The sequence below is a fragment of the Parathielavia appendiculata genome (assembly GCF_033297405.1).
Source record: "Parathielavia appendiculata strain CBS 731.68 unplaced genomic scaffold N657scaffold_13, whole genome shotgun sequence".
Lineage (NCBI taxonomy): Eukaryota > Fungi > Ascomycota > Sordariomycetes > Sordariales > Chaetomiaceae > Parathielavia > Parathielavia appendiculata.
The window spans coordinates 96425-120433 of NW_026944232.1; the positions used below are offsets into that span (position 1 = coordinate 96425).

General features: G+C 56.4%; 10 protein-coding genes across 10 annotated transcripts; 4 read left to right on the forward strand and 6 right to left on the reverse strand.

The window, feature by feature from the left end:
* Positions 1 to 1190: 1190 nt before the first annotated feature.
* On the forward strand, positions 1191 to 2793 carry N657DRAFT_683104 (uncharacterized protein; the record flags this gene model as incomplete). Its single annotated transcript, XM_062796541.1, has 2 exons — positions 1191 to 1275; positions 1430 to 2793. The coding sequence occupies 2 exons, from the start codon at positions 1191 to 1193 to the stop codon at positions 2791 to 2793; spliced, it is 1449 nt and encodes a 482-aa protein (XP_062644747.1).
* Positions 2794 to 2824: 31 nt separating this feature from the next.
* Positions 2825 to 3205, reverse strand: N657DRAFT_132273 (uncharacterized protein). Its single transcript, XM_062785877.1, has one exon. The coding sequence runs from the start codon at positions 3061 to 3063 to the stop codon at positions 2857 to 2859; it is 207 nt and encodes a 68-aa protein (XP_062644748.1). The 5' UTR covers positions 3064 to 3205; the 3' UTR covers positions 2825 to 2856.
* Positions 3206 to 4556, reverse strand: N657DRAFT_132251 (uncharacterized protein). The gene has a single exon (XM_062785875.1). It carries the CDS (start codon positions 4410 to 4412, stop codon positions 3348 to 3350), a length of 1065 nt encoding a protein of 354 aa, XP_062644749.1. The 5' UTR covers positions 4413 to 4556; the 3' UTR covers positions 3206 to 3347.
* Positions 4557 to 4937: 381 nt separating this feature from the next.
* On the reverse strand, positions 4938 to 6689 carry N657DRAFT_673764 (uncharacterized protein). The gene is made up of 2 exons (XM_062795708.1): positions 6117 to 6689; positions 4938 to 6054 (listed from the first exon to the last, which is right to left on the reverse strand). The coding sequence occupies exons 1-2, from the start codon at positions 6341 to 6343 to the stop codon at positions 5070 to 5072; spliced, it is 1212 nt and encodes a 403-aa protein (XP_062644750.1). The 5' UTR covers positions 6344 to 6689; the 3' UTR covers positions 4938 to 5069.
* Positions 6597 to 7290, forward strand: N657DRAFT_132255 (uncharacterized protein). The gene has a single exon (XM_062785876.1). The coding sequence runs from the start codon at positions 6850 to 6852 to the stop codon at positions 7207 to 7209; it is 360 nt and encodes a 119-aa protein (XP_062644751.1). The 5' UTR covers positions 6597 to 6849; the 3' UTR covers positions 7210 to 7290.
* A 2308-nt stretch (positions 7291 to 9598) lies between these two features.
* N657DRAFT_636040 (uncharacterized protein) lies at positions 9599 to 12075 on the reverse strand (the record flags this gene model as incomplete). The annotated part of the gene is made up of 3 exons (XM_062791391.1): positions 9599 to 10021; positions 10080 to 11724; positions 11804 to 12075. The coding sequence occupies 3 exons, from the start codon at positions 12073 to 12075 to the stop codon at positions 9599 to 9601; spliced, it is 2340 nt and encodes a 779-aa protein (XP_062644752.1).
* A 2026-nt stretch (positions 12076 to 14101) lies between these two features.
* N657DRAFT_578633 (glycoside hydrolase family 47 protein) lies at positions 14102 to 15991 on the forward strand (the record flags this gene model as incomplete). Its single annotated transcript, XM_062789332.1, has 2 exons — positions 14102 to 15796; positions 15872 to 15991. 2 exons carry the CDS (start codon positions 14102 to 14104, stop codon positions 15989 to 15991), a joined length of 1815 nt encoding a protein of 604 aa, XP_062644753.1.
* On the reverse strand, positions 15876 to 17956 carry N657DRAFT_665726 (signal recognition particle protein). Its single transcript, XM_062795305.1, has 2 exons — positions 17789 to 17956; positions 15876 to 17661 (listed from the first exon to the last, which is right to left on the reverse strand). Exons 1-2 carry the CDS (start codon positions 17864 to 17866, stop codon positions 16180 to 16182), a joined length of 1560 nt encoding a protein of 519 aa, XP_062644754.1. The 5' UTR covers positions 17867 to 17956; the 3' UTR covers positions 15876 to 16179.
* Positions 17957 to 20117: 2161 nt separating this feature from the next.
* N657DRAFT_132457 (soluble quino protein glucose dehydrogenase) lies at positions 20118 to 21853 on the forward strand. The gene is made up of 4 exons (XM_062785878.1): positions 20118 to 20288; positions 20372 to 21036; positions 21100 to 21172; positions 21227 to 21853. The coding sequence occupies exons 1-4, from the start codon at positions 20240 to 20242 to the stop codon at positions 21757 to 21759; spliced, it is 1320 nt and encodes a 439-aa protein (XP_062644755.1). The 5' UTR covers positions 20118 to 20239; the 3' UTR covers positions 21760 to 21853.
* Positions 21854 to 21946: 93 nt separating this feature from the next.
* N657DRAFT_578759 (uncharacterized protein) lies at positions 21947 to 22951 on the reverse strand (the record flags this gene model as incomplete). The annotated part of the gene is made up of 2 exons (XM_062789342.1): positions 21947 to 22626; positions 22681 to 22951. 2 exons carry the CDS (start codon positions 22949 to 22951, stop codon positions 21947 to 21949), a joined length of 951 nt encoding a protein of 316 aa, XP_062644756.1.
* Positions 22952 to 24009: the final 1058 nt, after the last annotated feature.

The following is a 24009-nucleotide window of genomic DNA, read 5'->3' on the forward strand; positions in this document are numbered from 1 at the left end:
ACAGGATCACGGGAAGCAAGGGAGAGCAACCTGTTCTTCGCGACTTACACAGATCACCCGAATCGGGGCACGAGAAGTGGAACCACTTGACGCGAACCAGGGCCCGTGCCGCGAGATGGAGCAGTCGCCGACGCGACTATTCGCCGGAAGCCGGCACACCGCGTCAGGTGGGTCATGCGCTCGGGCTGTGATTGGAGAAGACGAGGGCAGGCTGCATCGGGCAGCTGCCAATCGCCTTGCTTGTCGCCGGCTGTCCAAGCTGCCCGCACGGCTGCCCTGCAAGCTCTGAAGCGCAGCACCCCGCTCCAGACCTGCGGTTGCCCTGATTGGGGCCAAGGTGGCACACGTAAGGTTTTAGCACGAAAAGGCACGTCAAGCACTGCGAGTGAAAGCAGCCCAATCTCCGGTTGGACCTGCGGCTGCAGGAGTGCGCCAACCAGCATGGGCAGATCCCTTTTGCGCCGTTCGAGACCCGAGCGTTCGAGTGCCATTCATTTGCCTGCCGTCCTTTCCATGCTGCTGCGGGACACTCTCCCTCTGGAGGTGTCAGAGGTGCAGGATTCCAGGTTCTCGCCCTTAAACCTGGGCCGTCCCTGACTCCCTGGCTTGCCAGTCCCTGTCCTTCCTGCCCTGTTCCACTCGCTGGACCTCACCGCCCTGTCGACGCGCTTCAGCTTCTTCCATCCTCAACTGTCAGCCATTCGCAGTCCCCAGGTTGCGTTTCTCAAACAGGCCTCCAGGACCAGACCAACCTGAGTGACGGCGTCTCACCAGACGAGCCCACACCACAACGTTATCCGCACCTGCGCGAACCTTGGCGCTCTCGTTGGCATACCCCGGGTCTGCCTCGTCCAAGTCGCAAAGCACGCACTAATTTAATTCCAACTTCCAAGTATCGCGACGCCACAGACAGAGAGACCGTCTTCGCCGGCCGGCCATTCCAGAAGACCACTTGCGCAATAAAGATAGCGCGCTCCCTCGCCCCGCCAAGCTAACCCTGCCATTTGCCCTCTCCCTTGTCCCTCCCCGCGGTTGTTATCGCCGACAGTCTAGAGAGTCGACACTCTTGTGCTCTGGTCTCCAAAGATCAGTCAACAATACACCTTCGCGCGTCGAGCCAGACGACAACTGGGTTGTACGCCGGAGCTTGAATTCGATCGCACAGCGACACTGCTCCGCCATTCCCCACCATGGCAATCCTCACCCGACAACCGTTTGCCCCTGTCGACGGGACACGGTTGCAGAGCTTGGCCAGCGTCAAGAATCGGCAGAATGGTATGTCGATGGCTTTTTCTAGACTCGCATATCCCTCTTTACCGTTTGTGAATGCCTCTTATCCATTGCCATGTGTATTCCTCTTCAAATGCCTTACGAATCCCTGTTGTGCTAGTTCAACGAATTGTGAAATAAAACCGCTGACATCCCGAAGCCATCTCAGCCTCGCCCATCAAGCGCAAGGCTTCCGAGGTGGAGGATGTGGCCAACTCAGAGAACATCGCTCCTGTATCCTTTTCTCCCAAGCGCTCAAAGGGCGTTGATTTCTGGGACGGCCTCAGCAAGGGCTTCACCAAGTCCCCTGCCTTTACCCTCACCAAAGCCGCCTACTCTCCGGTTGTCAAGGATGTCCTCAGCAGCCCACCCAGCCGACTCTCGTCTGCGCCCCGGCCACGGGACATCCTCCAGCCCAAGTCACCAGCCGCCCGGCTCATCAAGGCCAAGAGCACAGCACCCTCCCCCTTGACAGCCCCAGCCGGCCGCTCGCCCACCCGCGCCTCCAAGCGCATGGGCATCCTCTCTCGCCGCCGCATCTCCCGCCCAGACCCGCCATCATTCAGCCTGGGCGCCGCCAGCGTGCCCTTTTCCCTAGATGCCGCGCTCAAGGGTACCATCCCAAGCTACTCGGGGAGTCTGCGTCGCTCCGCCAAGAGCAGCAGCCGCAAGGCCTCCAGCACCAGCAGTAGTAGCAGTGGTAGCAGTGGTAGCAACGCGTCGGCCCCAGGAGACTTCTTCATCCCCACCCCAGACACGAAATCGTCATGGTGCTTCAACATCCACGAGGACACCCCGGAGCAGGAAATGACCAACCTTCTGCAGCACGGCACCCACACGCTCGACATCAGCAGCGACGAGGAATCCGAGAGCCGCGCCAAGCGCGACCGTGCCGAAGGACGTGACAAGGAGAATATCCCGCCGCCCGAGGACGTCAGTCAGACGTCTACCGCGCGGGGAGTGGGTGGTTCTTCTTCGCGGTCTTCTTCCGAGGTGGGCCGGGTTGAGGTTGATGAGGACGTGCTCCTTCTCAAGGGGCGGGGACCGCTGGCGGAGATGAACGTGGCGGATTTTTATGCCGAGGGGTGCGATAGCTCGAGCGTGTTCATCGTACCCGGGGATGAGGAGGATCCTGAGGCTGTGGTTGTTGGAGAGGCCGCTGAAACTGCTGCTGATATCCCGCAGCAGGCGAAGCCGTTGCCTCCCCTGCCCGCGGACGGAGAGGAAGAGCAACAATGGTTCGCTGCTGCTGCTGCTGCCGACGGCATGTTGTCGGAGGAGCTGCACGCGCCGCAGGTCAGCCTCGATGACGTCGAGGGCGTCGACGTTGATGATATCATGGGCGGCCATGACCGATCCGCCTTGGAAGAAGCTGCTGCTGCTGGCTTGGGCCCCATTGAGGGCGCCGGCGAGAGCTTTGAGCTGTGGGAGAGCAACAGCTCCAAGGACGAGGGTGATGCACCCTCGTCGCCGGCGCCACTGCCGGCGGATGACTACCAGTCAGCGTCGGTCGTGGTGTTTTGAAGACTTGAGTGGCTTTGCGATATGCGTTACGTGCGTTACGTTTTGATGTGTTTTGGATAACGGTTAACGGTCTGTTCTGGTTACGAAGTTCTGCCAAGGTAATGTCAATACCCTGCTTTGCTTGTCAAGAGGGGCTGGACCGGAGGATAGGGGCAAGGGCGTTTGTGGGAATCGGCTGCTGGTTTTTGGAGACCTCGAGAGCACGGATTTGGTTGGGCCGGGTTGGGAAGCGTGGTAATATGGCGTGTGTTCTTCGTCTTTTGCTTTCATGCTGTTCTCTCCTGCAGTCAATGCTACAGATTTCGGATAACGCGGTGCATCTTCAACTCAAGACTTTTCCCGGATCCACGCATTTATTTACGCCCCATATCCCACAAACAGAAACGTTTCTAAGGTTTGAACAGCGTAGCTGACCGGAAGGTGTCGTCAGAGCATGCCGTCCTGCCCGGCTCATCAAATAAATCATACCCTCTTCCGTATTCCACTTCCATTTCTCCTACTGAATCCGTTTCAAGCCCTGCTTCCTCAGAATCTGTCCGGCAGAGCAGATAACGTCACTGACAACTCGTGACAGCAGCAACACACCGGTTGACAAACCCTGTCGCGAGCGGCATCACGACGCCCATGAACCAGCCGCCAAACGTCGCGCCGATCCGCTGGGCCGTCAAGATCTCGCACAGGCCCAAACAGCCGGGTCTGTCCTTGTCCAGGTCGCCGACCATATGCCTGCGGTGGACAGGAAGAAGCTGGTCTCCCTTCTGGTGGGGAGGAGCCCCAAGGGGCGACGACGACGTCTCGTTGACTGGCTTCTGATTCGGCTTTAGTGATGCGGGCGGCACCCCTGGCGGCGGTGGTGATGGCGGGGATGATGGTGACGCCAGCGGTCTCTTCGCTGACATGGGAGATGGTGGTGGTGGAGGGTGTGAGAGCATCTCCATCTCCTCGCTCGTCAGGAGGTGGCAGGACTGTCGGAACTTGCCCTTTGGTTCCTGGCTCTCGCCAAAATCTGGTGGGGGGGGTGGGATGAGGGTCAGGGCCGGCGAGCTGAGTCGGTCCGCGGTGGATGCGCTCAACGGGATGGATTCGGCTCTGCTCGAGGGCCCAGAGTCGGTGACGGTGGTGCTGGCTGGTCTTGGTGAGGAGGCTACCCCAGTGCCCTCGTCGTTGCTCACATGCAAGGGTGTCGGCGGTCGAGACGGCATCCGCTCCCGGTCGTAGCTCCACCGGTCGGCAATCACGGCTGGTCGGACGGGCGAGTGGCCCGGAAGGGTGACTACTGAGAGCGGCCGGGGCCGGTGGTTGCGCCGGACGGGAGATTGGGATGGTGAGGGCGAGGGGGTGCGACTCGGGACGGTGGTGCCATCCCACGAAGTCCGCGAGTCTGAACGGATGTGAGATGTGTAGCTCTCTGCCCGCAAGTGCGTCAGTCGCCGAAAGATGCTGCCTTGAGACTGTCCAACGCCTTGTATTGTTTGTGAATTCGGGCCATTGTCGGCATTGCTCCTGCGGGTGTTATCAGACCCCTGAGAGCGGGAGCGGGTATGTCGAGGCCTCGCCGGCCGATGGTCGTCTAGTCCAGCGTCTGGGTGAAATGGTTGGTGAGACACCCCCCTTTTCATCTTATTGTTTTACAAACTGGGTTCGTTGGCTTCTAAAGCTGCCCTACATGTGATGACTGGGAGTACAGGTACCCCTTTTTATACGGACGATGGATGAGTTCGTGGTGGCACCAAGCCCCACCGAATGCTCCAGCAGCCGGGCAGTGACTGAATACTGAAGATCGACCCGAGCCAAGTTTCTCATGCAGCCTCCGGCGGTCCGGCCTGGTACTGTGGGTCCGCTCCGAGCTAAGTGGCGTGAACAAGCTCCGGGTTCCATGTGTATGTACACGTGTAGAACAGCATCGAATGTGGCAGTGGCCATCATTCGAATTGGGTGGTGGCTGTGCCTTACCATCCGGTGAAATACAAAGCTGCTTCCTCAGGATTGACTGTAAGTCAGTCTCTCGCTCTGCGCATTATGCCCTTCCAGTTCACAAATACGACCGACTGGCCGGTTTGTTGGTTGGGCTGCAATGGGTGTGGCAATTCTCCAACGTTGATACACGTACACCAGATTTGATACCAAGTCATGATCGAAGATATGTACCATAAACGCAATCCTCCATTAACACGTATAGCTACCAATCATGACAAACTCCCTACTGCTCAACCAGGACGACCCACGCATATTTAAGCATTAAGCAACTCATTTCAATATACTGCCACAGTCTGCCCCTAAGCTACAACCTGAGGACCAGCTATCCCGTACCTCTCCCGCTCTGCTTGCATCAAGTCCCTGAGAATGGCCACGCCCTCAACACGATCAGCCGCCTTCTTGATGTCCAGCCCCCATGCCTTGAGGAAGGGGACCTCACCCCTGTAATTCACGTGTAACCAAATTCGCTCTTGACGGGTGTATCGCAAGGGGGCGTGGGCGTCGGCCTTTGATCCCGATCTTTCCCTCCTTCTGCCGTCGTCGGTCCTGGACTCTGCAAGGGGCCGTCCCTCTGTATCCTTGCCCTTGCCCTTGTCCCCGACCAGACGCCTCATGGCGACACCGCCTGTGCTGCTGTCGGGTGTTAGAGGGGGCGTACCGAAGCGGGTCACCGGTAGGATTCCCAGCTCATCTCGTCCCGGAGAGTGATCCCCAGGGCTGTGTGAGCACGACGCGCCTTTTGACTGTTGCTCGTCATTCCTCTTGACCAGCGCCTTCGTTTCGGCATCATCGGTGACTGCCATGGTTTCCACTTCCAGCCGCTTAGGCTCAACTGACTGCGCAGGAGGCAGTGGCAGAGGTTTCCATTTCGAGCACTTCCGTGCCAGTGTCTTCGACGGCGTGGTGACGCTGCTGGAACTGCCTCCTTTCTCGGGGCAGGGCACCCTGAGTGGCGCTGGCCGGAGGTCGGAATTCGTCGATCCGGACCGTTGTCGTCGGTTTGGGCGCCTTTCAAAGGGGAATGGTCCGAGAAGAGCATGGGGCTTTGGTTGGCTAGTCTCAGGCGGCTCGGCGTAGAACTGGAAGTCGAACCATTGTGTTACTCGACTGTCGGGAGAACTTGCCCGGGTCCTCGATTCTCGCCGAGTTGCCGGTACTAGGAGATTCGTATTGTGGGCTGTTCCTTCGACATTTACTTCCTCCAGCCGGCCGCCTCCAAGGTGCTTGATGTGTGCTTTCAAGGGCCGTGATGTGGAGAGTCCTGATGTAGCCGCTGTCTGAGTCCTGGACTGGGCGTCAGTCCACCTCGCGGCTCATTCCAGAGTTACAAGGGCACTTGGGCTTACCGGCTCGAACCTGATCGTTTGACCCATTCGCGGACTCGAAAGCTCGCCTTTCTCGCTAGAGGAAGGTTCAGTGACGCAGACCTCCCGTGGAACCCGTCAATACTGGTGGATGACACGACAGTTTCCGTCCCCAGCTGAGTCGGTCTGACGACTGAGAACAAGGCCGCCTCAGGTGTAATCCCAGAAACGGTGGTCGTTGGGTGGCTTGACTCGAGAATTGTCTCCATTATGTCCAGGCCTGGTGGTTCCAGTTCCTTGCGTCAGATAGAGCTGTCCTCGACCGACTCGCAGCCGTCTCTCAACTTCGACGCGACCTTCACTGGCAGCAATACCACTCTGAAAAAGATATTCGGAGGTCCAAGATCCGAAGGCGTCGTTTTGCTTAAGAAGGCACTTTTCGGCTTAAGCGTCACGGAGTGCGCGCCCCTCGTGTCTCCTTCTTAGATGACTCTCAAGTCTCAGCCAGCTTTCGAGAGCGACCAATCGAAAATCTTGGGAATCTTACTTCTTCGAGACCTGTTTCGAGTCGTCTGGTTTGCACACAACTTGACTGGGACAGGCACTCCACGAGGCTTGGATTGGGTGCAAGTCTTGGCCGATCCATTGGCTGGGGCTTGTCAGCAGACCTGAAACACCACGTTCAGGAACCACACCCGGTTAACCAATTGGCAGCAACCGGCCACCTGCTTGGGCTGTGAAACTCAGACAGAAAGAAAACGTTGGTGGTGGCCCAATGCACCAAAGCACAGTGTGTCTATTGGGCCACGCACCATGCCAGGTGATGACTCTGCTCCTGATTTGGTCCGAGGCATCATCTTCTCGCGGTCTGTCTTGCCGTGCAAACTATCCAGCCTGCGTGGCATCAAGGACGCTCGTGGCTGGAGCGTATGAGCGCTGCAAAAGGCGCCCGGCGAGGCAATGGCCCCAGGGTGAGCACATGCAACGAACAGGTCATAACCCACGGCACTGCCAGGCTCAAACTATGAAGGATTGCCGTCCAAAGTTACTGCTACTCAGAAAGCAAGGCCCTGAGTGCAGCACGAGGATGGGGAGATCTGGCAACTTGGCAGTGCGAGGTATTGATTGGATTTAAACCGCCTCGCAAATCCTCGGAGTGCCCGAGAAGTGGTTTCCGGTTTGACAAACGATCATCATCCAACACGAGCAAGTCATTCAACTCGGACCTGATAACTCGAAATGTGAAGTCAAGTCACGTCATGCGACCCCTGTCTATTCACCGTTTCTTCCCCCTCAATGCCCATCAAGAGAGAAGTTTCAGGCACAAAGCTTATGTGTACTTTACTGGGTATGGATATGACAGTGCCGCGCATGCACAATTCCTGTCGATCAGCTGGTCGTCCGCTGCCCGAAGGCAAAGGAAACAGGGAAGAGATGCCCAAGCGGCAGATGGGGAATGGAAGTTTCCACCACTGTCAAGTGTGCAGATTGTTCAAGAGACAACTAAGTCCATGCACGGAGAGCAAGGGGTGGCCATGGTATGCTCTTACCAGCAGCGGTGTTGAGTGATTGAAAAACAAGCGCCCATTTTACCCAGACACATATCATGTCATGTGGCAGCAAAGATCCGAGTGATCAAGTACTGGCAATGACACCACTACAACAAGCAGTACCTGGTAGATTGTCCTCTCTGCCACCGTGACGTGTTCTGAGGAAGCAGTCAATGACGAGGTCTATGTATCACACAGGCCCCAATGCCTTTCTCAAGGCAGTTGTGCGCCAGGTGACATGAATTGGACAGTGAAGAGAGTTCGGTCGTAAGACAAACTGAAAATGGAAATGCTCCAGGCTGCCTGCTCGATACCACACGTAAAGATGAGCAGCTGTACTGTAGAGCCACGCTGAACTAATGGCCTTGTGTTACAATTTCACTATACCACACAAATAGTTACGTTATTCAAAGGCTAACCTCGGGGACCTGGTATATATTGACGAGAACTCTGGTGTTTGTGGCAAGCCAGAAAATCTACCACTACATTTGGAGGGCGCAGTTTCTTATAGTCTCAAGGCATCAAAAAGCATACCGGCTCGAAAACACAGCTCATCGTTGAGGACAACCAGCACTATTCTCAACCATTTCTCGCAGCCTCCAACACTACAATACCTCTCTAATTATCACCCTCGATCATAAATCAGGCGAGCACATAACAGACCACTCACAGTGAGTCTAACGTTAAGAGCAATATGCTCAGTCTGGTCCTGGCACTGCATCGTCTGCAAGAGAGAAATGTACCAACACAAGTTCAAGAAGTGCTGATCCGCGCGACGGACAGGCAAGACATGCGACAGAGCAAGATGACGGGTTAACGTGCAATATGGCACATTGCACGTCGACCCATATGCCATGTGCGAAGACGGCGAGGCTATGGGGGCGGTGTGTACCTACTAGCCAGGCGGGGCCCTGAAAGATTGAATGTAGTGGTGGGGGGAAGAGGTGAAGGGAACGGGAAAGGGGAAAGGAAAGGGAAAGGGGAGAGGGGAAAGGGGAGGGGGGAAAGGGGAGAGGGAAAAGGAATGTCTAGAGCCTCAAATACACATACTCTTCAATGGTGAGAAACGTTGATCGGACGAAACAAAGGACTTGGTTAGGAGAGTGAATGGGTTTGTCATTGTGGTTTATCCCTAAGGCGTGGATGATTCACTCGTCTTGGACTTCTGACACTTGCGCCTAGGGTAGGAAACTGCATGTGTTGACGTCAAACAGCAATACTGTCCTTCCCGTTTGATGTTTCAGATGTTGTATGCTTGATTAGGGAATCGCCGACATTCAATTACTGTCCAGACTAGTTAGTACTCAGTTTAACTTGCCGAACATAGGCCTTGATGAGCTCAGTTTGTAAGCCAGAAAGCTGCCCAGAAAGCCGCCAATGCTCATCCAATTCATGCTACCTGAGCCCTCTAGTCCTTAAGAAACCAACTGCAGTCTAACCCAGCTCCGAAACGTGGACACCATGCCCCCAAGCCTCTACGGCCTAACGAAGGACAATCTTCCCCAGTTCCATGTCCAGCTTGCGCTACCATGTAAGCCCCGAATCCATGCCCAGCGCGGAGTCGAATATCCAAAGATGTTGCTCAGTTGCCTGTGCAAGAAGCTACGAAGCTCCTGCCAACCAACAGTCCAGAAGACGGAAACGTGAAACGCCAGGGAGCTCAATAATGCCCAATCTAATGCCCTGCCCTCACAACAGTCTGAAGCCAAGGGGGACAAGAGTGAACCAGAGGAAGTATAAGCGAGTATAAGCGCCAGCCAGACGCCAGCAACCAGCGAAGCCAAAGGCGAGGACAAGAAGCAATGAAAAATCATGCCGCATGTCATCGATAAAAGAGACTGTACAGGATTCTTGCATTTGCGATTCGTATGCCGGACGTGTTATCTCAGTGCTGCTGCCGCCCATCAATACCGCCGACACACTGTTGTTGGATGATAATAATACCGTGGGTTGCCCGCCGTGCCGAGGAACGATTCACATGCCGTGGCCAAAGAGCGCGGGGGTGCGGAGGCTCAGGAAGCGCTTCTTCCAGCTCCGCTGCCGGCCCTGAGCGGTTCCGCAGGGCTGGACATCCACCGTGACGGCTTCAGTCTTTGCACCCTGCTCTTGCCGCGGCGCAGGCTTTGTACTGACCATCGCCGGAGATTTGGCGGCCGCGTCCGCAGCGGCGCGGAGGGCGGCGGCGGGGGCGGCCGAGTCGGTATTGGCGCATTGAAGAATCTCGAACTTCCCAGCGGGCTCCGGCTCTGGCTCGACGTTGCGGTGACGAGGAGTCTCGGGCTCAGCGGGCCCAGCGGGCTGAGAATCGTCGGAAGCAGGGACGGGGTCCAGCGGTTCCGCTTTTGGCTTGGGCTCGGGCTTCGCCGGCACTTCCGGCGCGACCGTCTTCTCCTGAAGCTGCTGAGATAGTTAGCAAATGACTCTTGCTCTGGGACACCTAGGCAACGGGCTCCACCTTCTCTGTCTCAGGCTGAGCCTCGGCTCCCGTACTCCGGGCTCCCTCGGGCGCCACCTCAGCTGCGCTGATATCAGAATCGCCAGGAACGGCCTGTACCGCTGAATCGGCAACCTTTTCTGCCATCTTGATGGACAGATGTTCCGGAGGAGGCTTTGATTCGGGAGCAGCCTTGGACACAATCTCGGTGGTCGCCGCCGAGGCAGACTCGTGCGCCAGTACAGGCACAAGATTCCTCTCCTCGGTTGGTTCAGGCTCAGGCGTGGCTTGCTTGTCGAGTGAAGGAAAGTCGCGAGTGTCGATGCCAAAAGCATTCCTCTGGCTGGCACCAGTTTCGGACTCATGAGCGAACTCAGGGGCGGATACAGCCAGGGGCTCAATCTCAACCAGCGAGGGCACAAGCTCCTTGCCCGCGTCCATGACATCCGGGCCCTCCCAGAATCCCGAGTCGGCTTCCCGAAGCATGCACCTTTGAACCTGAGACTGGATTCTGGGCTCGGTCTCAAGTTCAGGAGGAGCGTCTGGTTTCCTGTATGGGGCGTACTCCGAACCGATGCCTCTGCGCGAGTCCTTCCTTTCGCGCTGGACGACGGCCGCCGGATTCGAAATGGTCTCCAAGTCCTCAACCTGTCCAACCTCAGGCTCCGCAGCAACCGTGGTCTCGGGCTCGGCAGGAGCCTCAACCTCGGGCTTTACAGGGAGCTGCATTTCAGATTCCGGCTCGACGTCTGTCTCGCTCTCAGGCTCGATGCTGACCTTGACCGCCATTGCCAGGGCGGGGTCGGCCCCCTTGTCATCCACAGTCCTTGCCTCGATTGATGGTCCCGGCGGGAGCACAACATCCAGGATGACAGGACCCAATTCAGGCATTGGGGCGAGAGAGGCGACGGGCTGGGGCATGGACACAGGCTTTGCCTCCAATGGCGGCTGGGATGGCTCGGATACGTTGTCGGGTGACGGCCAAGGTGTTCCCTTCAAGTCCTTCCCCGAGATGGCCGGGGGAAGAGGCGAGACGGGCCTGTAGCTGCCGGGACTGGTGATGGGGCTCGCGAGGGTGCTCGCGGTGGGCGGCGATGTGACGGGCTCGGGCCGGATAGTGATTTTCTCGCAGAACAGCTCCAGAACGGTGCGGAGGAGGACCCTGTTGGGCGAGAGGATGCTGCTGATCTGATCAAGCAAGTTGGACCTGAGGAGCAACGTTGGATCCTGCAGGTGGGGGCGGATGCGCAACCTGAGATAGTCGAGAAACCAGCCGTCCCCTTCGGTCAAGGTAGGGTAGGCGTCTCGTGCCACCTCGAGCAAGGCGGGCAGAGGCAGGCCGTCGCCGTGTTTGGCGATGCTCAGATCGGCCAGGTGCATCAGATCCGGGAGGTCGTATGCTCTCGCGGCGGCGTATGCTTGGATGCTTGTCTTGAGCTCGCCCGTCTGCTTTGACATGGAGTCTGTCTGCTTCGGCTTGAGGGACTGGTATGCGCCTGTGTGGAGATGATGGACGAGCACGTGGCCGACAGACTCGGGGATTTCCAAAAGCTCGGGGAGGCGGCTCTCATAGGCGGCATGGAGCTTGGGGCTTTTCCTCAGAACATCCAGCGGCAGAGTGAGCGGGCTGGCAAACGGGATGGTGCAGGCGGGGCTGCCATATGGTCTGAGATGAGGAATAGGTTAACCGCTGGAATACAAGACAAGATGGAATTCTATAGGTATCTTTCTCCGAGAGTACTCACGAAGTCTCCGGTCTGGTGTCGACTTCTTGTGTTGCGGGGTCCACGACGATGGCCGGCTTTGCCTGGGCGAGACCATTGGAATTGGCATCGTTTGATGTAGTCGCTGCTGTTGACGTCGAGGCTATCGCCTGGAATGGCTTGGGCGCGCCGCTCTTCTTTCTCCTCGCCATGACGGAGCGGAAGAAGTACGAGGTAGCAGCGACAAAGCTGAGTCCGATGAGAGTTGCAGCTTCAACCGTGACACAGACGCTGAGATTTGGAAGATATCTCATTGCGGTGATGCTGCTGCAGTCTTTGGACGAACCCGAGGAAATCAAGGGACGAAGATCATATTTCTATCCGTGACTCGACTGGCTACTCGAAGCGTCAACTGGCCAGCTCGTGAACTTGTGAGCTGGCATTGCACGCATCGCAGCCACTCCCTGCCACGCCCAGGTCAGGTATTCTCCCCTCACAGTTTTCCCATTTGTGATACGTGAAATGTTGGGCCTCAATGACTGCCCCTGAATGGTTAGTCCAGCCGGGCCCTGTTGCAAGTGGCTGTTGGAGCAGCCCCAGCCGATTCTAGGTGCCGAGTTACCCAGAGCCCTGAACTTCGCGCCGGTGAGCTGTCAAGGTACGGCGGACAGTGCTCCTGGAGGATCACGGCCGAGTGGTCGAGTTCCGGGAAGGGGATCGGGGCAGCGCTAACTGCCACAGATGACAGACTGTGAGTCAGCCCAGCGATCTCCCCTGGCTGCTTCTTCCCATATCCCAATCGGATGCTGCCGCGCCTAGCTGGTGTGCCCAGCGGGAACTCGAAACGAGTGACCGTGAAGCAAGGGCGGGTTTTCCTGCCACTTGCGATCTTGACGGAGCAAGGAGACATGTGAAAGAGCTCAACCGTCAGCCGTGGTGCTTACTAGTGCCAGGTTGAGCCATCAGGCATTCGATGGCGCCTTGGGTCTTGCTTGACCAAAAACCCAACGTTTCACCGAACAATAGAGCCATCCGTGGCCAAGTAACCGTGAATTGACGGGCGTCGGGTGCCGCCACGTAGCCAGCACCGACCAGAGCTGCCCATCAATCAAATTCCGCATTGGGTCGGGTGCAATTCCATAAATGGACAGAGACTTGTGCGATGCAGGGTTGTGCAAAGCGAGATGGGCAGACCGCCGATATCCGAATGACTGATCCCCCCCCCCAAACGGGCAAGCTCAGTTGGGCCTCGAAATGCGAGTTTGGCACGCTGCCCGCATCGGTTTCTCGGACTGGATCGACATCAGTCAAGACTTTAAATGAAGCCTCGGTGTGCATCCGCACTTACCGCGAACAGGAGCCTTGGACGGGTGGGGTTGAACCCGGACGATGCGGGCAGCGCCGAGTAAAGGTAAAAGTTAAAGTTTGGATGTGGACTTGAAGTTAAGTTGAATTGGAACGAGCATTGAACTCCGAAGTCTGTTAGCAAATGCTCAAGGCAAAATCTTCTGCAGGGCAATGCAAGAGTTAGGGTCCAGGCATCTCGTCGTGCCATAAATTCTAATTTGACTGTAGTTAAATGAGAAGAAGTAGAGGTGTTGTACAAGTGCCGAACAAAATAGGATTGGTATTGATTCAGATTTGGTGTGGCCTTCCCGTGATGTTGGAAGCCGTTGAATGCTAAGTAAGCATGAACAAGAGTGGTTGGGTTGATATCAACGTTTGAAGCTCTACAGACATGGTCTCGTTGGTCACTCTGGCGGAGTGGTTATCGCGCTGCCCGCTGATCCATAGTAAAGGTACAGTAGTCATGTAGGTATGTTAGGCAGTACCTTCGTACAGGTGACGTTGATAACCTTTTGTTGTCCTTTTTTTGGCCCTTTCCACTGTCCTAGGAACGAGCAACTTAGCATTGGACTGAGAAATGCCTGCAGTTCAACCGTTGGTTGCTCGGATTCAAGTAAGGTAGATTTCTACTAATCAGGTACTAGTAACGTTTCCTACCTTACACACAACTCTCCGGCAAAATGGCTGCTCATCCGGTTTCAGCAAGTTCAGCCTATGGAAACCGGGTCACCAAACGGATGCTGACATGTATTGCCACGGTGTCGCTTCAGGGTGTCCTTGGCACCAGCACAGAGGTTGAAGACCATTCAGCTTCATACTCAAACCCTTCGTGACCTTTCACATGATGGCTGCTGGGCCTGCGGACAACGGATTGGTTGACCGTCTATCATCAGCGCTTCCTCCTCGACGATGACTATAATCTCTGTCTTGAGTATCAACAAGAATGTCGCTTTGCCCACTGCGACCAGCGCAGCGACTCTCTCCGCATCTCCAATGCCGCCTCTGTATCACTATGTTCGTCGCCAACTCCGGCCGCGAAACCACCTGGCGGGGCTGCGACGGAGGAATATTTTGGTGGCTGTCGCCTTCTGTTTCTGTCTCTTCTACTTCTTGGACTCGTTCAAGAGCCCTACCGAGTCAGAGCTCCTCGAGCGGCACATGAACTCCGGACCGCCACTTCATCCTTTCACCCTGATGAAGAGCAGCGTCGACTGGGGGAGCATCGAGTATCGGCATCCGCCACAGAAACAGCTCAGACACTTGCCCAAGCCACCCAAAAGGAGCTCACTGCCCAGCATCCAGCACCGGTTCAAGAAAGAGTTCTCCGAGGCCAGGCGGACGCGGGAAGAGCGGAGGAAAACCGTGCTGCAGCTCACGCGCAAATGCTGGGACAGCTACCGCACGTATGCCTGGAAGCAGGACGCTCTTTTGCCACTATCCAGACGGGGCACCGATCAGTTCTCGGGCTGGGCTGCCACCCTGGTTGATTCGCTCGATACGCTCTGGCTCATGGGTCTCCGGGATGAGTTCGATGAGGCTGTCGCTGCCGTGGCCGAAATCGACTTTGGCAATTCCAGTTCCCCGCTGGTGAACATCTTCGAAACCAACATCCGATACTTGGGCGGCTTGATGGCTGCGTACGAGCTCTCTAAACGGGACGTGCTGCTGCACAAGGCTGTCGAGCTGGGAGATCTCATCTACGGCGGCTTCAATACTGAGAATCGAATGCCCGTTGATATGATCAATATCGACGCCGCCAAGGAAGGATCCGGTCTCATGGTCGAGCCCACTGTCGTCTCGGCCTCGCCCGGAACCCTGACCCTCGAACTGGCCCGTCTGAGTCAGCTCACGGGGGACCCCAAATACTTCGACGCCATCACTCCCATCATCGATCTTTTCTACCGCGGCCAGAACCAGACGGCACTCCCTGGTCTTTTCCCGATGTACGTGTCCATGCTCCGCGAGGACGTCACGACCGGGAGCACTTTCACCCTCGGCGGCGGCGCCGACTCCATCTACGAGTACTTCCCCAAGCTGCACGCCCTGCTCGGGGGGGGTGAACCCCGCCTGGCGACGCTGACACGCGGTTTTATGCACGCGGCCAAGCGGCACCTCTTTTTCCGGCCCATGATCCCCGACAACGACGACATGCTCATCAGCGGCAACGTCAACGTCGACCAAGCCGGCGTGGCGCATCTGGATCCCGAGACGGAGCACCTGGCGTGCTTCATCGGCGGCACCTTTGCCCTGGCCGGCCGGCTGCTCTCGAGCGACGAGGACGTCGAGGTGGGCGCGAGGCTCACCCGCGGGTGCGTGTACGCGTACCGGTCATTCCCGACGGGCATGATGCCCGAGCGGCTGACCATGGTTCCCTGCCTTGGCAAAACTAAAAAACCGTGCGCGTGGGACGAGCAGAAATGGAAAACAGAGACGGAGAAGCAACCGGATTACAAGCCGCACCTGCCGAGGGGATTTACCACCGCCAAAGACCCGCGGTATATCCTCCGGCCCGAGGCCATTGAGAGCGTGTTTTACATGTGGCGCATCACGGGCGAAGCCGAGTGGCAAGATGCTGCCTGGGATATGTTCCAAGCCGTGGCGAAGGGGACGGCCACGGAGCTGGGAAGTGCTGCTGTGCTGGACGTGACCGTTGCCAACCCGAAGCTGCCGCAGGATGATTACATGGAGGTGAGCCATAGCCCCTTTCTCGATCTCGTCCCTTTTTCTGGTCCTGGTCGAACATGCTGACGTCCGGGCCCAAAGAGCTTTTGGATCGCCGAGACGCTCAAGTATTTCTACCTCGTCTTCTCGCCGCCCGACCTAATCAGCCTGGACGAGTACGTCCTGAACACGGAAGCGCACCCCTTTCGGCTGCAGCGATAGTGACGATTCGACGCTGGCTATCTCTCTCCATACCAATACGTCAGGCAGAGAAACAATCCCAGTAGAGAATTCGTTGGTATAATCATGCAGCAGGCCAGCCGTACCCTTGACGCCAGACTATGCAAACCCTCCCTGCTCTCGACATGCCAGTGAACATAAAATGATGCAAGAACCACCTAACACCAGCGTTATCTTCGCCCTCCGCGCCCGCCCTGCCCCCCCATCATGCCGCTCATCTGCTTCATCATGGCGTTCATATCCATCCCCGCGAGCCCACCCATCCCACCGCCACCGCCAAACATCTTCATCAGGCTAGCCATGTCAGGCATGCCGCCGCCAGGCCCGCCCATCCCGCCACCGATGCTCTGCAACCGCTTCTGCATGGCCGCGAGCTGCTGGGCCTTGTTGCCGCCTCCCATGGCGCTCTGGGCGCGCTGCATGTTCTTCATGTTGCCGCCCATCTTCTTGGCCATTCCGGCCATCATGCGCTGCTGTGTGAGCAGGTCCTCGACCTCGCGGACCGTCGTGCCCGACCCCCTGGCCACGCGCGTCATGCGCGACGGCTGCTCGATAAACAGCTTGCCGTCGCTGTCGAGCTCCTTGTCGGTCATGCTGTCGCAAATGTAGATCATGCGCTTGAGCTTGAGGGATCCCTCCTCGTCGTCCATACCTTGCATCATGTTACTCATTCCGGGGATCATGCCCGCCATTTTGGAGAGCGGGCCCATCTTCATGATGTTTTGGAGCTGGTCGCGCAGGTCGCGAACGGTAAAAATGCCCTCGCTGATGTGCTTGATGGTTTCCTTTTGGTCCAGCTTCAGGCTCTGCACGTGCTCCACCAGCCCGGCCATGTCGCCCATGCCGAGGAGTTTGCTGATGAAGTTCCGCGGTACGAACCGCTCCAAATCCAGCATGTGCTCGCCGGTGCCGATGAAGACGATGGGTGTGTGGGTTGCTGCGACGGCCGAGATGGCGCCACCGCCGGCGGCGTGGCCGTCCGTCTTGGTGATGATGATGGCGCCAAAGTCGGCAGCCTCCTTGAAGGCCTTGGCCTGCGCTTCCGCCTGCTGCCCGATCGACGCGTCCAGGACCATGATGGTCTCGTCCGGCTTAATGGCCGCTTGGATGTCCATCATTTCCTGGAACAAGGCACTCTCCTGCCTGTGGCGACCTGATGTATCGACAATAATGACCTCGAACCGCTCCTTTTTGAACTTCTCGACACCGTCCCGGGCCACCACGGCCGGGTCTGTTTCTGTCAGGCTGCCGTAGTATGGAATCTTGGCCTTGGTCGCGTTCTGCTTCAGCTGGTCGAAGGCGCCGGCACGGAAGGTGTCGGCGCACACCAGGCAGGCGCGGAAGCCGCGCGATTGGTAGTGCCTGGCAAGCTTGGTGCACGTCGTCGTCTTGCCGGCGCCCTGCAGACCGACGAACATGATGACGTTAGACTTGCCCTTCTTGGGCTTGAAGGGCTCGGCATGGGGATCGACGAGGCGGACGAGTTCGTCAAAGACAGCTTTTTGGATGAGGCGCTTCTTGTTGACGGCTGGCGGGAGCTCCTTAAAGTTGACGGTGGAGCGGATCGACTTGCGCAGCTGTCCGACTAGGCGCACGTTGACATCGGCTTCGAGGAGGGCAGAGCATATTTGCTTGAGCATCGAGTCGAAGGCCTATGTGCGTCGCGGGGCAAAGTCAGCAATGCTCAACTCGTCCATCTTCAATCGCAACTTGGTGCAACCAAGGATGCGCAACCAGAATGTCCGGCAATTCGCATCCGGACGAGCGGTGTAAACTTGCCTTCTCATCGAGATTGGGAGCCCTCGTCAGGTCGCTGACGGCCGCATTGATGCGGCGCCCGAGATCTTGAAGAACCATGTTGAGAAACCTACGGCGACGAAGCCGGCAGATAAGGTGGGAGAACGGCTCGTTGTCTGATGCGGGAGACAGTTGACGGTACTGAGGTAAGTTGGAAGTTGCGAAATGTGGGGTCTGCGCTTTGGGGCTGCGGGTGGTTCCAATCGCCGGCTTGGCAGTCTGCACTGCTGTGGCCCACCCGCCCCGGCGAGTATCCGGCCCATTTGGGATTCGGTTTTGAAGTAGTTAATCAAAGCTAACGGAGTAACTAGGTGTTTTCTTATTTTCTTCCTAGAGGGTCAACGCAACCTCTAGCAATAGAGGAAGCCGCAGAGGCTATTGCAGCCTGGAGAGCGTAAGGCAAGAGGCTCTCAATAAGGCTTGGAAGGCTAGGTAGGCCCAGGAGACTACCAATTGACTACAACGGCATAGGGCCCTGAACCAGGCCCTACTCGCCGTACAACTAGCCGATCACCAGCTAAAACTTGACAAAAGGGCACTAGAAAGCCACGAGAGTCCTTATAAAGGCCGAGAGCTCCCCGACTAACCTAGGTCTGAACTGGGGATATAGGCCTCAAGGACTTCCTCTTTCAGGCTAGGGTCTCTCGAATACCTATCTCCTATAAAAATAAAATTATTTTCTCCCAACTTGCTAATACGAAGATGCGTTTATATCTATTCGACATTTCAGTGCCGACCTTGCGCACCCATTCAGAAAGTCCGATCAGGATCTCAAAGGACGTCGGCGTCCATGCAATCTGTCTAGACACAGCTGCACAAAAGAGCGTTGAAGGGGCTCTCACCAGCTTCCTCTTCTTCTGCCTTTTCATTCTTGTTTCCCCTTTTAGTTCTTTTTGTCCTTCTTCTCTCTTACCACCCCTATTCCTTCTTCATGTCTTTCTGGTCTTTTAGTTCCTCTTCATTTCTGTGCGGTAAGGGCCAAATGAACCTGAGGACAAGACGTGGCCCATTCTCAATCTCGAGAGTGTCCTGTCTTAAGCCCTCGCATCGCCATCATGATGCCTCGCATGGTTGGCACCTGTCATTCTGTCCCTCGGGCGCGGCTTATCGCATAAGCATCGTAACATGTCGCGAGGTCGACTTCATGAATATACGGACTCTGATCTCCAATGCTGTTGCAGCTCTGCGTGAGCGAGGAGGGGCAGAGCAAAACCTTCACATACTTATTTTGCTATCCCACTTCCTTTTAAGTTGTTGTACAGCGCTTGCAGCAGGAGAAGGATAGCGGTCAAGACATGGAGGCTGGCCCGACACCTGGCAATGATCCATCGTACCAGCAAACCTCCTCGCCCAGACATTCTCCTAAGCTCGACACAGCTTTCCAGACGCCCTCTTCTGTATCTTTTTATGGAAACGCAAGCATTCTCAATCAAGACAATCCCCGAAAAGCCGCCACACTCGCCGGTACGGAGTTCGACGAGAAACCGGGCGTTTGGCTCAGGAGAAGAATAAGCGGCCCGGCGTGCTGCGTTCGCGCGCTACTCCTTCCCACGTTTTGCAAGGAAGACTTCTACTAACATCATGATTCCCAAGAGAAAAAAGGTTGGCTGGGAGACGGCGTTTCGCCACAGCTTTGTGTTGTCGCTTGCTTGGATGTCAGGGACATGGCCTTTCTCTCGTTTAAATCTTTTTTATTTACTCCATTCCCTTCCTTTTCTTTCCTTTCATGTGCTTTCTTCCCTTTCTTCCTTTTTTCCCTTTTACATTTTTCTTCTCTATACCTTTCTTTTGTTTCTCTTTTGTTCTCTCCCTTTCCTCAATCTGTTGTCGGCAGTAACACCTTGTACTAGGCTGGACAGGAGCTTTTCTCTGACGATTGGTTTTCACCGGGGCTTGACATCCTGAGCTACCTAGGTGCTAGGCAAAACCGAAGCAATGACGAGCAGATAAACATCAATATCGACATAATTTTCGGCCAACGGGATGGTTTCCAAATGTCGCTGCGGCTCGGAGGAGTTGGAGAGGTCGAGAGGGAACTGCCGTGGCCTCCCCGAAGCTTGTTCTCGGAACCACATAATCTTCCGAACAGGCTATCAAGGGTGATATTGGCCATTTCAACCCAACGCAATGGTTGGCCAAGACACATCCCAAGGAGCCAAGCTCCATCACACGGCAGATTAACAGCATGATCCACGTGGAGATTGAGGTGCGGGAAGATCCCGCCTCGGGCTGCCAAGGGCTCGAGCTGCGTTTTGTGACGCTGAGCTGTACAAAAGCACGAGAAAATGCTCTCTCGCATGTGGGGTCCATACCAACTCTTGGGTGTCTCCGTCTCCTGGCGTGGCTCTCCTCCTTTCTCGACCATCCTGTCTGATATCAACCTCCCGGCGAGTACCTTAGCCATAGTTGCCATACCCACGCTTTAAAGCAACGATGCGGTTATCCGAAGCTGCCGTAGCCGCAGCGGCGCTCATTTCAGCTGGTATGTCTTGATTACCCTGTCTACACCCTCGAGCATGAAACCAATCTTTCCCTCAAGGGCCCGGACTGAGCGCGTGACGACAGGTGCCAATGCTCAGACCGTCCCCAAGCTGCCCCTGCCGAGAACCTGTAGCGGCGTCAGCAACTTTCGATACCAGTACACACTGGCATCAGGATGGTCGGCCATGAAGATTGCCGGCGGACTGAAGCAGGTCCGGACTATTGTCTGGGACACGGCAGGCAACATGCTGGTGGCGCAGGCGACCCGGGGCATCTCGGTACACACGTTTGGCGTTGACGGCTGCATCAACAGCACCGCCATGCTCATCTCGGGCAACCAGCTCAACCACGGGCTGGCCCTGACGCCCGACGGCACGACGCTGTATGCCAGCGGCGAGACGGCAGTGTACAGCTGGACCTACAACCCGGCCACGAGGACCATCAGCAACCAGAAGACGATCGTCCGGGGCATTTCCACGGGCATCCACTTCACCCGCACCGTAGCCGTGGTACCCCAGCAGCCGAATCTGATCCTGGTCCAGGTCGGCAGCAACTCCAACTTTGACATGGCGTCTGCTCAGCCGAGCACGGGCCGGGCCATCATCAAGATCTTCGACACCAGCAAGGCCCCCTCCAACGGCTTCAACTACAACACTGAGGGCGAAGTGTACGGATATGGTCTCCGCAACACAATTGGCTTTGTTGCCGACCCTAGCGGTGTGTTCTGGGGTGTTGAGAACTCGGGAGATGTAGGTTTTTTGTTCCTCACATCAGAATTCATTGCCAGCGGAATATCATCTGACGGCATCAAGGACTTCGCCCGTACTGAGAACGGCCAACGCCGCGACATCCATCAGAACAACCCGGCCGAGGAACTAAACAACCGTGGGTGTTTTGGAAACGCAATGTCCTGTCCATGATAGCTAATAGATTGTTCAGTCGGCGACCCCTTAACTACAAGAAACGCGTGGTATGGCTATCCGACCTGCTTCACCATCTGGGACCCCTCGAGCTTCTCGGGCCTCAAGACAGGCAGCAACTTTGTAGTGTCCCCCAACAGCTCGTACAATGACGCGACATGCAACAGCAACAAGGCCATCCCCCCTCGCCTGTCGTTCCAAGCCCACTCGGCCCCGATCTGGAACACGTTCGACGCCGAGGCCAAGAACATGTACGTCGCCTTCCACGGCTCGTGGAACCGGCAGCCGCCGACGGGGTTCAAAGTGGTGCAGATCCCCTTCCAGAAGCTAGCCGACGGCCGCTACGACCCCGTTGCTCCCGCCGACAGCCAGACGGGCTACCGCGACATCTTCAGCGCCCCGAATCCGGCCAGCTGCACGGCCAACGGCCTGACGCAGAGCAACTGCTTCCGTCTGACCGCCGTCGCGTGGGATCCTGCGGGCAGGGGGCTGTTTGTGGGCAGCGATAATAGCGCTGAGGGCGAGATCTATGTGCTCTCTCCGCCGGCATAGAATAAAGGAAAAAGAGAGGTCAGTCTTGAAAAAGGAAAAGAAGCGGTTCGTCAAGCGACATGTAGAATACCAGAGCGGGCTTGAGATTCGAGGCCGAACTATGGTTCCCAAATGCCGCTGTCACGTTTTGATAGGTATGATACAAGATGGATCATCGGCACTCACCTGGTGTCCCCCGATGTCCCGTTCACCGCTTCCGTGCAATCATGGCGTATGCATCCACCCCTTTGCCCACTTTGAGAACGCTGGCCTTGCACAAGGTCTCGACAGTGCTGACGACGACCTTGAAGTCGACGCCCTGCGTCCTCTGGGGGAACCGGACCGTCTTCAGCCACTCGCGCGCGTCCTCCTCAGAGTAGTCCAGCTTGGTGCTGATGTACTGCACCGCCTCCTCCTGGTTCTCGTTGAAATGCTTGATGCCCTGGTTGAGCTTGTCCAGCAGGTCGTCGACCCGAAGATCCAGCTTCTTGTCGCCGTCGCCGTCGCCCTGCTGCACTAATCCGGTCGACGCGACAATCTTCCAGCTGCTCCAGGGTGTGTAGATCTCGCCGACCTTGCGGATCTCGCCGTTGTCGTAGTAGCGCTTCGACGTAAAGTACTCCCACATGAAGAAGTCGGCCTCGCCCGAGTTGACGGCCCTGCGGAGGTTCTCAAAGGTGTTGAGGACCACTGTCTCGGAGAAAGGGGACGCCTGCTGATTGCTGCCGCCGACCCCCGCGGTTGGCAGTATCCAGCCGCGCTCGTCGGCCAGCACGTAGCCCATTACGTAGCTGCCGGAGCCGATGCGGGAGACGCCAATCTTGGAGCTCAGGAGGGAGTCGACCGTCTTGATCTCGGGCCGCTTGGCGCCCGTCGAGATGGCCCAGCCTGAAAGGACGTTGGCATCTAGTCATCATCAATGTGTCAATGGAATTAGCTTACACAGCGGAGTCTCGACATAAGTGCCAACCAGGCGATAGCCGCCGTCTTTGTCCCCGGCCTCTTGAGATTTGCCCAGGCCAGCGATCCACCCTTCTGTGAGGCCGATGCCGACATCGATTTCTGAGCTGCGTAGGGCGGTAATCATGTGGCCGGTCCCCGAAGGGAAAGGAATCAACTCGGCATCCAGGCCGTAGTGCTTCTTGGCGAAGTGAATCGGAGTTGAAAAGTGCTCGGGCACGAAGCCGACTCGGAGGGGGCGCGTCGACGCCATGCTGTCTCGGTGATAGTTTCAGGGGTGGATTTCAGTGCTGAACTGAACTGGTCAAGGTATGGTAAGGTAATGATCCTGCCAAAAGCTGACTTGAAAACTCAAACTGAAATGTAGCTGTCATCACTCTGAGATGTTGAGAGAGTGGTGCAAGTTGAAAATGACGCAATGCGGGGCGTGCTGTACTGTGCATTGTGTAACGATTGGAACAACTCGCAGCGGTGGAACGTGGACACTCTACACGGAAACGGGAAAGAGGGGCCCACTAGGTAGGGTGGTTCTATATTATCAACAATGGGAGTAGTTGCTAAAAGAAAGGAGAAGGAGCTAAAGCGAGATGAAATCAAGTTCTGATTAGAATAACTACCAAGTAATCAAGCAACAGTGCAGGAATAGAGAAGATGAAGCGCTCTTGTTTCCTGTTTCTTGTCAGTATACCTTGATTATTGCACATAGATTCCTAAGGTTGTTGAGATCTTCAACTTCAACAAAAGAGAGAGCGAGCGCGCGCGCGCGCGAGAGAGAGAGGTGCATGTAGCCACTTGGTGTAATTGGCTCGAATAAATCAGCACGAGTTACGTTACTACTTCACTGACATGGTATCAATGGGAAGCACATAACTTATACTAACTGGTACTGGGCTGGTTTAGACTCCTGAAAAAAGCACAAAAGAAAGTCCGCGGGACTGTATGATGTAATGGCAGATACGGTACCTACACCGAGTCACGAACTAACATGGTTTCCCTCCACCAGAGCCGTCTTGTAACAGGAGTCAAACGGGAGGGATACAGGCGGGAACATCTAGCACAGTAAACTCTAGTGCAGGACGGTCTGGCTCTAGGAGTATACCGATCAAGTTCAATTTACCAATCAGAGTCTTCAAGTTCAGTAAAGAGAACCAAGCAATCCGTTAATCTGTGGTAGCCACGGTCGACATTTCAATGAACTGGAACTTAAGTCCGTCATATTGACACGACCAAATCACTAGGGCCGCAACTCAATCGCGCAGGATACGATAAGGGGCCCGGTCCAACATCTTCCGCTTCCTCCTCTCGGAAACT

Excerpts from the sequence above, each read along its gene's own strand:
- N657DRAFT_132273 (XM_062785877.1), bottom strand. The coding sequence starts at position 3,063 with ATGAAAGCAAAAGACGAAGAACACACGCCATATTACCACGCTTCCCAA.
- N657DRAFT_132251 (XM_062785875.1), bottom strand. The coding sequence starts at position 4,412 with ATGAAAAGGGGGGTGTCTCACCAACCATTTCACCCAGACGCTGGACTA.
- N657DRAFT_673764 (XM_062795708.1), bottom strand. The coding sequence starts at position 6,343 with ATGGAGACAATTCTCGAGTCAAGCCACCCAACGACCACCGTTTCTGGG. Across the intron at positions 6,055-6,116 it reads AAACGATCAGGTTCGAGCCG|GACTCAGACAGCGGCTACAT; the intron begins GTAAGCCCAAGT and ends CGCCCAGTCCAG.
- N657DRAFT_132255 (XM_062785876.1), top strand. The coding sequence starts at position 6,850 with ATGCACCAAAGCACAGTGTGTCTATTGGGCCACGCACCATGCCAGGTG.
- N657DRAFT_665726 (XM_062795305.1), bottom strand. The coding sequence starts at position 17,866 with ATGGTTCTTCAAGATCTCGGGCGCCGCATCAATGCGGCCGTCAGCGAC. Across the intron at positions 17,662-17,788 it reads CTCCCAATCTCGATGAGAAG|GCCTTCGACTCGATGCTCAA; the intron begins GCAAGTTTACAC and ends CGACGCACATAG.
- N657DRAFT_132457 (XM_062785878.1), top strand. The coding sequence starts at position 20,240 with ATGCGGTTATCCGAAGCTGCCGTAGCCGCAGCGGCGCTCATTTCAGCT. Across the intron at positions 21,037-21,099 it reads GTGTTGAGAACTCGGGAGAT|GACTTCGCCCGTACTGAGAA; the intron begins GTAGGTTTTTTG and ends GACGGCATCAAG. Across the intron at positions 21,173-21,226 it reads GGCCGAGGAACTAAACAACC|TCGGCGACCCCTTAACTACA; the intron begins GTGGGTGTTTTG and ends TAGATTGTTCAG.